Source organism: Doryrhamphus excisus, chromosome 13, assembly GCF_030265055.1.
Source record: "Doryrhamphus excisus isolate RoL2022-K1 chromosome 13, RoL_Dexc_1.0, whole genome shotgun sequence".
Lineage (NCBI taxonomy): Eukaryota > Metazoa > Chordata > Actinopteri > Syngnathiformes > Syngnathidae > Doryrhamphus > Doryrhamphus excisus.
In genome coordinates this window covers 16,479,146-16,493,694 of record NC_080478.1, presented here as the reverse complement: position 1 = coordinate 16,493,694, position 14,549 = coordinate 16,479,146, and the positions used below count along the sequence as shown (strand labels likewise).

Sequence of the window (14,549 nt, the reverse complement as noted above, 5' to 3'; positions counted from 1 at the left end):
TTTGGAGTCTATTTATTTATCTGTATTGTACAGACTAACTCAAAATCGAAACAAAATGGAGGGCAGTGAAGCATACAAGCGTATTAAAGAGTCAAATTTAATGCTGAGCAGATACAGTACACGCTGGCAGGTCTGCAACAGTATTGGAAGTCAAACAACCATTCACACTCACATTCATAAATTCATTTTCTACTGCTTTTTCCTCACGAGGGTCACGGGGGTGCTGGAGCCTATCCCAGCTGTCTTTGGGTGAAAGGCAGGGTACACCCTGGACTGGTCGCCAGCCAATCACAGGGCACATATAGACAAACAACCATTCACACTCACATTCATACCTATGGACAATTTGGAGTCGTCAATTAACCAAGCATGTTTTTGGAATGTGGGAAGAAACCGGAATACCCGGAGAAAACCCACGCATGCACGGGGAGAACATGCAAACTCCACACAGAGATAACCGAGGGTGGAATCGAACTCGGGTCTCCATGTTATATTTGTTGTTTCAATTTTGACATCAAATTTGTACCACATGTAATCTTTTGAACTTTAATATTATCTAATCATGCAAGCATTTTTTTTACAAACATAAATATTTGAATATTTCAAATGTTACCTGAAAAATCCAAAGTGCACACTCCAAGCTGGTGGAAACCCTTCAACACAGACATCGGTTTTAAGGTTTCTGTGTCCCATATGTGGATGGAGGCATCTCGGCCAACCTGAACAGGCATAAATCATTTGAATGAAAAGATAACAGTTCGGTGTCTTTATGCTAGAGCGGGGGTCTCAAACATGCGGCCCGTGGGCCAAATGTGGCCCGCAGGACACTAGTTTGAGGCCCCCGCCTTGATATGAAAGTTTAATGTTAGTGCGGCCCGCGCAAGTTTGATATGGATGCTGTATGGTATCATGTACCCAGAAAAAAATTATTACGTTTGATTAATGTTCATGTTAAAGGTTAAATAACTGTTAATAGTTATCCTCCCTATCCGTGTGGAAGTGGTGAGTTTTTGGCTATTTAAGTTTAAAGGAAAAAACTTGAAGGCTAAAGTTTAGGTCGCTAGCTCTCTAGTTTGCGAGTTAGCATGTGTCTCAAGACCCTGCAGTTGCGCAATATGTTGTAAATAAAAAGAGTATAAATGTGACTATAGTCGTGTTTTGTCATGTCTACAGGGCTCTAATAATGCTTTGTTCATTTTAATCTGAAAAAAATCATTTGTCTACCCACCAACTATATGTGGTTTCTTAAGTTTTTATTATTTGTAGTTTTATTATTATTATTATATTTATGTATTTATTACTGATTGATTTTCTTTATTCTTGATTTGTTTATTTATTTTTCATCTTATTTTGTGCAGAAAAATAAAAAGTAAGATTTTTGAGAACAGTGGAATGTTTTATCAGAGCTTTTATTGTAGAAATTTGGAACCAAAGCGAAGTTTTTACATTTTTTTTGTTTTTAATAAATGCGTTTTTTTTTTTTTTTGGAAAACCTGATGCGGCCCAGTCTCACCCAGACCCGAGCTCCAGTGGCCCCCAAGTAAATTGAGTTTGAGACCCCTGCGCTAGAGGGTACCTTACCTGGCCTGTCGCTACGAAGTCCTTTAGGGGATGGATAGCCAAACAGAGAATATCATCATCATGACCCATGTAAAAACGCTGGGAGTTCTGCTGTCTGTTGTACACAATCCCAACGGCAGCCACATGGTAGACGATCTCACCGGTCTGGGTGTAGAACAGATTACTTCTGCAGTCATAGCCCCTGTAGCTGTAAAAAAAACAACACAGACATGTTTCTTGGAGAAAATTCCCTCCCCTTGTTTGTCCTTGTTCATCATATTATTGAGCCGGCTCACCCATGAATAAAGTGCAGCTTCAAGCCACTCCCAGGTGCCCGCTCTCGTTTTTTCATTGCTGTTGCTCGATGTTTCTCTTTACACTGCTCTTTGAGCTGAGGTAGGTCTTCTTTATAAACCTGAATTCATGGAGAGAAGTGTGAAATGTTTGATAAAAAAAAACAAAAACAACAAAAACAACCTGTCACCTGTCGTCTATATGTGAGCTGCGTCTCCTGCTCAATTTCCGAGTCCATTTCAGGTACATCTGACTGATCAGAGTCTGATTCTTCGCTGTTAGAGTCCGCTAATGTCTCTGGGAACAGAAATAAGGTTTACATCACATCACAACCTTAAAAAGCCATTATATGAAGCCACTGTATGAATAGAATTCATACAGTACTGTTTCCCGTTCTATTTAGCAGCCAAACCAAATGATTAAAAATGCTGGTGCTGCACTGTGATGCTGGGCCAAGAAAAGGCAATAAGCTGGACTGGGAGCTAAAAACAGCTTCTCACAACGTGTCCATTAGGAAAATGAAAAGGAAAGGTTGTTGGTGGGGGAGAGGGGGGGTTGTTTTACAGTTCTCTGGAAAAATAATGACTATGGGAATGACAATGCAATTATACTTTCCAAGCTTTGTGTTGTTGTGTTTTAAATATTGTGAAACGGGGAGCATTTAGTATGATGGTTTAACACACGAGGACCATTAGAATAGTGGGAGAAGTGCTGTTGGAAACAACATGTCTCTAGGTTTAGAGCAGTAGTAGGGCGGGGCCCCCCTGGGGGGACCGGGGGAAACTGTCAACATTCATTCATTTTCGACCGCTTATCCTCACAAGGGTCGCAGCGGGTGCTGGAGCCTATACCAGCTGTCTTCGGGCGAGAGGCGGGGTACACCCGTGAACTGGTCGCCAGCCAATCACAGGGCACATATAGACAAACAACCATTCACACTCACATTCATACCTATGGACAATTTGGAGTCGCCAATTAACCTAGCATGTTTTTGGAATGTGGGAGGAAACCGGAGTACCCGGAGAAAACCCACGCATGCACGGGGAGAACATGCAAACTCCACACAGAGCTGGCCGAGGGTGGAATTGAACTCGGGTCTCCTAGCTGCGAGGCCTGCGTGCGAACCACTAGTCCACCTTGCAGCCTTGATATCTATCATTCATTCATTCATTCATTTTCTACTGCTTATCCTCACGAGGGCTGCTGGAGCCTATCCCAGCTGTCTTGGGGCGAGAGGCGGGGTACACCCTGGACTGGTTGCCAGCCAATCACAGGGCACATATAGACAAACAACCATTCACACTCACATTCATACCTATGGACAATTTGGAGTCGCTAATTAACCTAGCATGTTTTTGGAATGTGGGAGGAAACCGGAGTACCCGGAGAAAACCCACGCATGCACGGGAGAACATGCAAACTCCACACAGAGATGGCCGAGGGTGGGATTGAACTCCAACATGTACACATTTAATTGAGAAGCTGGTTTAAAGGAAGGCTGCATGGTGGATGAGTGGTTAGCACACAGACCTCACAGCTAGGAGACCCGAGTTCAATTCCACCCTCAACACTGCATGAGGTCATGAAGTCAGCCATGGCATGTCTGCCACGATAGAGTGAAAAAAAGTTCTCCTCCCATCATGTGTGGAAGTGGTAGCTTTTTTTTTTTCCTGAAGTTTAGCAGTGAGAAAAAAAGATCAAATTACCTTGTGGTGCAATGTGCAGAGCTTCTTTTGACTTTCTCTCAGGAACAAACTTCCACTGGAACACGGAGTGATCCGCTCCGCCGATTGTTATAACCCACTGGTAGTCATGTGACCATCTGGCATTAGTTATATGTGCCGAGTGACCGAAATATTTTTTACATTTTGCACCTAAAATGAATAAAAATATAACATGAATGCCGTATCAATGGATGACGCTAACAGTAACTAAAGCTGTGTTTTTGTTACCTTTTTTAATACACGGATATCGTAAAAGTTTGACTAATCCGTAGTCGTCTGCTGTTACTAAGACTTGGTTGTTAAAGTTGGCGTCCACTGAGTTGATATCATTGATATCCGAGTACTTGGGCCATATTCCGTTCACTTCAGGGCCTAGCACACATGTCCACGACGCCCACTGCACCAGCTTCAGCTCCTCCCTGTTGGTCACTTCCTTACCACCTCATCAAAGGACAAATAAGACAGAAATTAATATTTGGGCTTTTGAATTAGCATCATTTGTACGATGAAGCTTACTTGGCATCCTATAAAACAGCCTCCTGACGCTGCCATCGTTTGTCTGCAAGAACTTGCTATCGGTGGACCAGTCCATGTGTGTAATGAAGCTATTGGATCCAATGCACTCGCCGACTTTCTTGTACCGCTGCACCACACCGTAAATGTCCACCGAGTTGTCATTGGAGCCGACAGCCAAATGGGCGCCATCAGGGGAGTACTTCAGCTCATGTATAGCCTCTTTTCTGTCCTTGATGTGGACCACTTCAGTCATATCTCTGGAGGTAAGCAAAAAAAAAGGGTTGAATGAAGTATAAATTGTAAGAGATGTAAAACTTTCACAGCCTTTCATTGCGTTGTGTACTTGCCTGACTCTGAGGACAGTGAATGAGCCATCCTTCATTCCTAGGGCCAAATGAATACCGTCAGTGCTGACAGCTGCACAGCGGATGGGCTCCTCCATGTTACAGCGTGCTATTAGTGCATGATCTATGAGGCTCCATATCCTATGGAGGAGGAAAAATATGAGAAAAGTTGGGATGAAATTACTAGATCAATCCATGTATCAATATCAAGGGTAGTATCAGTATCAGATCAATACTGATTAATATTATTTGGCTCTCTTCACTGTTTATTTACACATATATATGTGTGTTTTTTTGTTGTTCTTCCAATACAATACCGATATTGTGATATTACTCACACAGAGTACAATACACAGTACACAGTACAGTACAGTACAGTACAGTACAGTACACAGAGCAGTCTGAGGTGGAGTGTCAAATTTGGGAGAAAACTTTATTTTTCTTGCAAATATTAACTTGCACTCGTAAGACATGAAAGCCCCGTCTCTCAACCACAACAGGAAGCGGAAAACCCCCGTCCCTTGCGCCCACCCCTCCGGGTGGCAACCCCTCCCCTATCTATCGTTCCAGGGTGAATTATGTCCCGGTAGCCTACCACTACATAAGCCCCCCCCAGAATTCACCCATAGTCAAAATCGTCCGTGCGTGCGGGGACAACCGCACGGCCCCGCCGTGTGCGCACTGCTTGCGGCAGGGGAGAAGGGTGTGGTGAAGGGGATGCGGGGGTCAGCACGCCTGCCCCGGCCTACCCCGGCGAGGGGGCTCCGCCAGTGTCAGGGGTTGGGTGCCGTCCACCAGCGCAACCTTCAGTCGGTCCACTGAGACAGTATCCCGTCAGCCACCCATGTCCAAAACAAAATACTTGTCACCGTGCTCCAGGACCCTGTATGGTCCGTCATAGGGTGGGCGTAAAGGCCCACGGTGCGCGTCATGGCGGACAAACACAAAATGTGCCGTGCCGTGCCCAGTGCAGTGGGAACATGTGGGTCGACATGCAGGGCGGACCTCTGTAGGGCGGTGGACCAGGGTGCGGTGGCGCCTGGAATAATATAGCAAGTATTCGAGTTGTTGATGGAAACGTTTAAACTCACCACGGACAGGGGCTCGCTCTTTTTTGTTACAGCTAATGCCTTTTTTGCCAACCCGTGAGAGTTTCCTGTGTGATTCCGATGTGTTTTGTGGAATTAAACTTTCCCATTTCTGTGACATCACCGGAAACATGTGCATGGCAAGTTTTGCACTCAGCTGTAATGTTTTTTTTTACTGCCACATGGCTGGAGTGTGGAGTGTTAATATAATCTGATATTACTCATTTTTTGTAATATCACCTCGAGACAACACCTATATTCCTAGAAACTAAAATATTGATATAATAATGCAATAACATCTAATAACCATCACCTGACTGAGCGGTCGTCGCTGCCCGTCATGGCCAAAGGCTTAGTGGGGTGCACGGCCAGCGCCCATAGTTCGCCCTCGCAATGACCCTGCATGATGAGGAAAGGTTTGTTGCGGTCGTGGACTACCACCTCGAAGATCTCGCTATCCTGCGTGCCCACCAGGATGTGGTCCCCCCGCCAGCACACACTACGCACAGACAGCCCTGGCCACACAAACACACAGCAGGAGAAATTCAGCAAAACATATTTTAAGACCAGCTGAAATCCATTCAGCAACACGACATAAAAGATGATTACGGGATGTTTAAATCGCCGTGATGTGGCTACTTAATAAGGATAATAAGGTTTAACAGGAATACTAATAGAGTAGAACCTGCAAAGTCGGATTGTTGGACTTCAAGACACTTTGCTTTTGTTAAAAATTGTGTTTTAAAATACTTTTTAGTCCCATTTACTTCGGCATCTCTCATCATCTCTGGAACTCTTTGCCCCATTCACTCCGTGCTTGCCCTGACCTTCCCTGTTTAAAAAAAACAACTAAAAACCCCCCTCTTTAAATCTGTTTTTAATATCTAAACTTTTTATATCTGACTGCTGTGCCCCGCCCCGCTTTTACTCATGTTTTAACTGTGTATTAACGAATGAATGTTGTATTTTAATGTATCTTTTGCTCTGTTTACTTGCTTTATTCAACTCCATTCTTCTGTAAAGTGTCTTTGAGTATTTTGAAAAGCGCTATACAAATAAAATGTATTATTATTATTATTATCGCAGTGTATGACATTTCTCTGAATAAAATTCAGTCTTGTTTGCAAGATCAATGATGTCACACTTACGTTAAAAGACATAAGGGTTGTAAAGAGATTTTTTTCAGCAAACATTATATATCAGCAACATGCTGACATACAGAAATTGCAATAAAACTCTTTTGCCCTGAATTTGATGAGAAAATGTGCAAATTATCACTTAAATTATTTTTAAAAGCAACTTGAATCATACAGAAAATACATTTATAACACAGTTTAATGGACAAATATTAATACTTGTTTAATTATTAGTGTTTTTTCATCATGGTTCTGCCTCACCTGCCAATTGTATTATTCATTCATTCATTTTCTGTCGCTTATTCTCACGAGTGTCACGGGAGTGCTGGAGCCTATCCCAGCTGTCTTCAGGCGAGAGGCGGGGTACACCCTGGACTGGTCGCCAGCCAATCACAGGGCACATATAGACAAACAAGCATTCACACTCACATTCATACCTATGGACAATTTGGAGTCTATTTATTTATCTGTATTGTACAGACTAACTCATAACCGAAACAAAATGCAACAAAATGGAGGGCAGTGAAGCATACAAGCATATTAAAGAGTCAAATTATATATAATTATATATAATATCTCATATATAAAGAGTCAAATTGGATGCATATACAGTACATCCTGGCAGGTCTGCAATAGTATTGGAAGTCAAACAACCATTCACACTCACATTCATACCTATGGACAATTTGGAGTGGCCAATTAACCTAGCATGTTTTTGGAATGTGGGAGGAAACCGGAGTACCCAGAGAAAACCCACGCATGCACTGGGAGAACATGCAAACTCCACACAGAGATGGCCGAGGGTGGAATTGAACCCACATCTCTAGCTGTGAGGTCTGCGTGCTAACCACTCGACCACCGTGCAGCCCCTAATTGTATTATAATTTAGTTATTTTTCAGTGCCATTGGTAGAGTAGTGGTACAGGACCATCCACCCACTGGAGCCCCCCCCCCCCCCAGTACTTGTTTATAGCCCGGATAAATGGGAGCATTCTATCAGGAAGTGCATCTAGCATAAAAACTGAGCTTGATACGTGAAGCCAAAAAGACTACCAATTATATTTTTATGCAACTTCTATTTCACAATTTGACTCTTGAATTGATTATTTCAAGGTCCATTATTAGCGACAAAAATTAATTGGCAAAAATAATTTTGAAATACAATGAAACCAAATTTGAAGTTGACCAGCCTGCCAGAATGCATCGTGTTTGACCTTGGAGGTTCCACTACATATGACGCCACAACTTAGATGTTGTCAAGCTAATATGCAATACTTATATATGCTATACTTTTATGACAGTATGACATAAAGTAGGACTAACAATACGGGGGACGGCTACAAACAGACTGACACGGTTTTTAAATCCACCCTGTAACACATTACCCACCTCTGCTATTTTCACCTCTAGCTACTGTTTGGTCCGAGATAAGAAAGTAAAGAAATGGAGGAAAGAAGAAAGGAAATATTAGTAGGAAAACAGAAAATAATGACTTTTGTTTTTAGATGGAATGAGCCTAACTTGACCTATAACCTTTACTGAGTGTAGGCAGTTTGACATCACCTTTATATCCTTGGTCTGTTTCCCTGAGATCAATGACAGTAATTGGTTTGAAGTTGAGATCCCACAGGCGGACGCAACCATCTCTGCCCCCGGTGGCGAAACCCTCTTCACAAGCGTTCATGCTGAAAATCCCTGACTGGAATAAAAAAAAAAAAAAAATGACAGGCTGTTAGTGTGCGATAAATGAGCGATGACAGGACCGGTTCTGTGCTGCAAATGTGACTGTTTAGCAAGGACTTCACAGCTATCTGCTACTGTGGCCTTAACATCACACTGTGAGCTCTGGAGGAGCAGGAGGTGCTATGTTGTTATCGCTGGAAAAGCTCTGCCCATGGCCTTCTTCACTCTTAAAAATGCTGGGTTAAAAACAACCCAATATGGGTTGTTTCCCAACCCAGCGCTGGTTAAATATTGGACCAACCAAACAACCCAACAAGTTGGGTTGGTTATCTTAACCCAACAATTGGGTTGTTCATTTGGTTGTTCATATGACCCAACACTGGGTTCATATTTACTACACGGCTGGGTTATTTCAACCCAGCAAGTTGGGTTGCCAATATACCATATACAGTAAACCTCGGATATATCGGACTCGGATATATCGGAAATTCGCTCACAACGGACAGATTGAACCGATTTTTCTGTAATGCATTTCCAATAAAAATTCATTGCATATATCGGATTTTTTATAACGGATTTCGCCTATTTCGGACAAAATCTCCAGTCCCGTTCCAATGCATTTCCATTAAATTTCCCTCGCATATATCGGATGGCCGCATCGTGGCGCTCCGATTCGCCGAATCGTGACAGGCCACTATATGACGTCATTTGCAGCGTTTGCAGCGTTGCCTGCGCGTCCAGGTACATTGGAAACATAGTCAAGGAAGTGCCTTTTTATAACGGATAAAATCCGATTTACGCATATACCGGATATAAATCCGATATATGCGTAAAACGGACATTTTCCAGTATACGCATATAACGGATTTCGCTTATATCGGACAAAACCAGTGGGAACAATTGAATCTGATATATGCGAGGTTTACTGTATATGTATGTGTATATATATATATAATTTTTTTATTTTTATTTTTATTTTTTTTTTACCTAATGGAAATCACAACCCAGCAGCAAATAACAGAGATAACCCAGTGAATTGGGTTCTCAGAATACCCAATTCAATAAAAAAAATTACCCAATTAAATGACCCAACAGGCTCAACCCAGCGGTTGGGTCAAAAAAACAACCCAGCGCTGGTTAAATATTGGACATGACCTCGCGTTGGATTATTTTAACCCAACAAGTTGGGTTGGTTATCTTAACCCAACAATTGGGTTGTTCATTGGGTTGTTCATATGACCCAACACTGGGTTCATATTTACTACACTGCTGGGTTATTTCAACCCAGGAAATTGGGTTGCCAATAAACCACATATATATATATATATAATTTTTTTTTTTTTTTTTTTACAAAATGGAAATCACAACCCAGCAGCAAATAACAGAGATAACCCAGAATACCCAATTCAATAAAAAATTACCCAATTAAATGACCCAACAGGCTCAACCCAGCGGTTGGGTAAAAATAAAACAACCCAGCATTTTTAAGAGTGTTTGTCCGAGTCTTAAGAGAGGCATGCTGTGGGATCCCCGGTGAGACATTTGGTGGTACGAAAATCAGGAATCAGCATGTACTGTAGTTATTATCCCCTCCCCCATCCTCCCGTTCCCTAACAAAGCTGTTGATCTCATAGATAAATTTAATCCCGTGTAGCAAAAGACTGATCCTTCTCTATTGAGCAAGCCGGCATGTGTGCGTCACTGTTATTTTTTTTTTTTTGTGCACAAAGAATTGTTTGCTTCAAACTTACCCCATGAGCTCCCTGCACCGTCCTCATCAGGTTGATGCCTTTCCACACATAGATATCTCCGTTCAACGCACCCGAATACGTCACCTCATCCTTGGCGCAGGCCAAGCATAGGATTGTTTGGAGATCCCCCGTTTTGCCGAAAACGCCACGTTTGGGTGTGAGAGCATTACCGCATAAGCTCCAGAACTGCAAACACAAACGTAAGAGAGTGAAAGAGCGTAGCGGTGGCTAATAATAATCCCCCTGTGTAATCCTGTTGTGACAGCAAGTGGACAATTATGGAGTGTTTGGGTACAACGACGTGATCATAAATCATAAACACTGTACGGCTCGACACACACACATACATTCGCAGCCAAGAATATCAGCCACCTTGAAAGACACCAAAGTCAAATACAAAATATCCGCCCCACATGTGCGAGCGGGTGCTGTAACCACCTGATCAGCATGCACAGAGACAGGCACCCATGCACGCACAGACGCCAGCTAGCTCATTATTTATAAGCAAGGTCATTGGGATGCACGGGCACAGCCTTGTCTGAGGGCTGAATCCATCAAACACGGGCGGTGAGAGCGAAAGGGGAAGCGCCCTGTCTGCATAGAGATAAGATCACAATGAGCCTATCAAATGCTGAGACATGGATGTCGACGAGCGAAAACTCATACGCGCACGCTCATCGCTGGACAGGCAGGAGGGAAATGATAGAAAATGTTCAAGATGGATGATATTGCTCAGTGTGACGTTTTATTCATCAACAGAAGGAATCGGTTGTGACAAATCTGATTGACAACGCCGATTACCTTGCCTCTTGACTGAAACATGTGACATGCTAACATGTTAACGAGTCCAATTAACCTCAGACAAGGATCATCAAAGTTCCTGTCCCCAACATTTGATTCTCATCCTGCCCTGTACTGTGGACTAAAGTATTAAAATCGGAGGACTCAAACTCGCAGCCCGCGTGTCAAATGCGGCCCCCGGGACGCTACTTTGAGACCCCCACCTTGATATGAAAGTTTAATGTGCGAGTTTGACATGGATGCTGTATGGCAGGGGTCTCAAACACGCGGCCCGCGGGCCAAATGTGGCCCGCAGGACACTAGTTTGAGGCCCCCGCCTTGATATGAAAGTTTAATGTTAGTGCGGCCCGCGCAAGTTTGATATGGATGCTGTATGGTATCATGTACCCAGAAAAAATTATTACGTTTGATTAATGTTCATGTTAAAGGTTAAATAACTGTTAATAGTTATCCTCCCAATCCGTGTGGAAGTGGTAAGCTTTTGGCTATTTAAGTTTAAAGGAAAAAACTTGAAGGCTACCGTTTAGGTCGCTAGCGCTCTAGTTTGCGAGTTAGCATGTGTCTCAAGACCCTGCAGTTGCGCAATATGTTGTAAATAAAAAAAGTATAAATGTGACTATAGTCGTGTTTTGTCATGTCTACAGGGCTCTAATAATGCTTTGTTCATTTTAATCTGAAAAAAATAATTTGTCGACCCACCAACTATATATGGTTTCGTTTTTATTTTTGTTTTTTATTTGCTATTTTATTATTATTTTATTTATTTATTATTGATTGATTGATCTATTTTCTTTATTTTGATTTGTTAATTTATTTGTTATATCTTATTTCATGAATTAAATAAAAATTAAGATATTTGAGAACAGCGGGATGTTTTATCAGAGCTTTTCTTGTGGAAAACCGGAACCAAAGCACTGAAAAAGTGTAGGGTATAGCAGAAGCAAAAGCATTGAAGACAGTTTTTTTATTTGTTTTTTTCTGTTTTTAATAAATGCGGTTTTTATTTATTTATGTATTTATTTATTTTAAACCTGATGTGGCCCAGCCTCACCTAGCATGATACAGACAAGAAAAGTGATGAAAATTAAGCAGGCACCGATGGACCGACCGGGGTTCTGCGTCAATTTCCTTAATTCTTGGAGAGCAGTGATTGGACCATCCTTATACTGAAGAGAAACCGATCTTATCAACCTTGTCAAAGATCTGAAAGTCAGTCAAAGGCTGCCAGACTGACGGCCAAGCAATCGAGCACAGGCCCTGAACAGACTGTGTACATATATTTATACTGTGTATTCTGTATATTTTGTATTTTTTCATTCATTTTTCATTTAATAGATGTGTCTGCACCTACTATACCAAAACAAATTCCTAGTATGTGTTGATCATACCTATAATACCAATAAAACCGTTTCTGATTCTGATTCTGATTCTGATTCTGATTCTGATTCTGATTCTGATTCTGATCGGCCACAAAATATAACAACTTCCACTATTCCTGAGGACTGTGATTTTAGGTATTGGAATTCTTAGTCACAGATTCAGATCATTGCTTTTCTGAGGTGACAGGTCACTGATGTTGGACCTGAGTGGTGGGTAGCCTGTGATAGCTCATCCAAAACACTCGTGCCTTTATGGATTTTGCTTTGTGTCATGCTGCAACAGAAAAATATCTTCCCTAAACTCTTCTCATAAAGTTGGTAAGCACAGATTTGTGATCCGGAAGTTCAGGAATTAAGATTCTGGGGGGCAGCTGAGTGGTTTAGCCCTACCCCTGATTGATAAGTGATGGATGAATCCTAAATCCGAGTTATGAGAGTATTTATAAGAGCTTCTGCGCGGGGGTTGGAGCTGAGGGTTAAGTCGCACACATCACAGGTGCGTGAGGGACTACGTTGAGTGTGTTAGAGGATGCTTCGGAAGGAGGTGGGAGCTTCCTTTAATTGTACCCCGTCCTGCTACAGACGCAGCAGGGATGGATGCAGCGTGACTGCACAGCCTGCCCTGCCCACAACTGATAAGGCAGCAAGACTCGGGCACCAACTAATCCCTGTGCTGTTTGAATTGCTGAGTGGAGACGAGATGCCAGAGGGGGTTATGATGAGGCCAGCGGCAGGAGCAGAGTACACTCAGTGGAGGAATGGAGAAAGGTGGAAATGGGCGGAAAATTGACTTCAGAGCCTATAGTAAACACTTTGCTTTTGTTTGAATGACACTTGAATACGCTCCAGCCAACTTCTGGGGTTGCAGACATTTACTTGAACCCCATAATCCAAAAGATGAGGTGAGGATGCAGAGGAATAGATGCATTAATATTGTATACTTTTAATGGAAGGCTGTTTGGGGCAGATAACTGGTTTACCCAAAGTTGTTCCCCAGGTAGGTGCTGGCACTATGAAAATATATTACATCTTCATTGCATTTCCTTGAAATAAAACTTGTTTAAGAGAGAACAAAACCCAAACCTACTTTGTCCCTGTGTGAAAAAGTGACTGCCCCCTAAACCTAATAACAGAATGGGCCGCCCTTAGCAACAACAACTGCAATCAAGTTTCTTACAGCACTGTAGAGGAATTTTGTACCACTCATCTTTGCAGAATTGTTGTAATTTAGCCACAATGTAGGCTTTTCCGGCATGAACCGCCTTTTTAAGGTCATGCCACAGCATCTAAACAGGATTTCAGAGGTGGACTTGTTGGTGTGTTTTGGATCATTGTCCTGCTGCAGAACCCAAGATGGTTTCAGATTGAGGTCACAGACAGTTAGCCGGACATTCTCCTCCAGGGATTTTATTTAGACAGCAGAATTTATGGTTCCATTTACCGCAACATGTTTTCCTGGTCCTGAAGCAGTAAAACAGCCCCAGACCATCACACTACCACCACCATATTTTTCTAACGGAATTATGTTTTTTTTTTTAAATACAGAGTTTAACCTTAATGTTCTTTTTGTTCATTAGTGGTTTTCGTCTTAGCACTGATCTTAATTGAGCTAAGTGAGGCCTGCAGTTCTTTGGACGTTGTTGTGGGGTCTTTTGTGACCTATTGGATGAGTCGTCACTGCGCTTTTGGGGTAATATTGTCAGACTCCTGGGCTGGTTAACCATTGTTATATGTTTTTTAGGCTTTTCCGACATGGACCGCCTTTTTAAGGTCATGCCACAACATCTAAATAGGATTTCAGGTCAGGACTTTGACTAGGCCACTCCAAAGTCTTCATTTTGTTTTTCTTCAGTCATTCAAAGGTGGACTTGTTGGTGTGTTTTGGATCATTGTCCTGCTGCAGAACCCAAGATGGTTTCAGATTGAGGTCACAAACAGTTAGCCGTACATTCTCCTCCAGGGGTTTTAGTTAGACAGCAGAATTGATGGTACCATTTACCACAACATGTTTTCCTGGTCCTGATGCAGCAAAAACAGCCTCAGACCATCACACTACCACCACCATATTTTTCCTAACATAATTATGTTTTTTTCTGAAATACAGAGTTTAACCTTAATGTTCTTTTTGTTCATTAGTGGTTTTCGTCTTAGCACTGACCTTAATTGAGCTAAGTGAGGCCTGCAGTTCTTTGGATGTTGTTGTGGGGTCTTTTGTGACCTCTTGGATGAGTCGTCACTGCGCTTTTGGGGTAATATTGTCCGACTCCTGGGCT

General features: G+C 42.4%; 1 protein-coding gene across 6 annotated transcripts in view; it reads right to left on the bottom strand.

Annotated features, from left to right (window-relative positions):
• eml5 (EMAP like 5) overlaps nt 1–14,549 on the bottom strand; it is a 45,384-nt gene that overhangs the window by 15,832 nt on the left and 15,003 nt on the right. For 3 of the 6 annotated variants that reach the window (XM_058090512.1, XM_058090515.1, XM_058090517.1), the window contains exons 5-16: nt 10,097–10,282; nt 8,226–8,361; nt 8,052–8,075; nt 5,840–6,041; nt 4,442–4,579; nt 4,095–4,351; nt 3,807–4,019; nt 3,561–3,728; nt 2,045–2,151; nt 1,857–1,975; nt 1,582–1,768; nt 614–719 (exon numbers count right to left, since the gene is read on the bottom strand). In XM_058090512.1, the coding sequence (XP_057946495.1) occupies nt 614–719; nt 1,582–1,768; nt 1,857–1,975; nt 2,045–2,151; nt 3,561–3,728; nt 3,807–4,019; nt 4,095–4,351; nt 4,442–4,579; nt 5,840–6,041; nt 8,052–8,075; nt 8,226–8,361; nt 10,097–10,282 (1,843 nt within the window). The remainder of the gene's footprint in view (nt 1–613; nt 720–1,581; nt 1,769–1,856; nt 1,976–2,044; nt 2,152–3,560; nt 3,729–3,806; nt 4,020–4,094; nt 4,352–4,441; nt 4,580–5,839; nt 6,042–8,051; nt 8,076–8,225; nt 8,362–10,096; nt 10,283–14,549) is intronic. The other 3 variants (XM_058090514.1, XM_058090516.1, XM_058090513.1) reach the window with 2 other exon arrangements.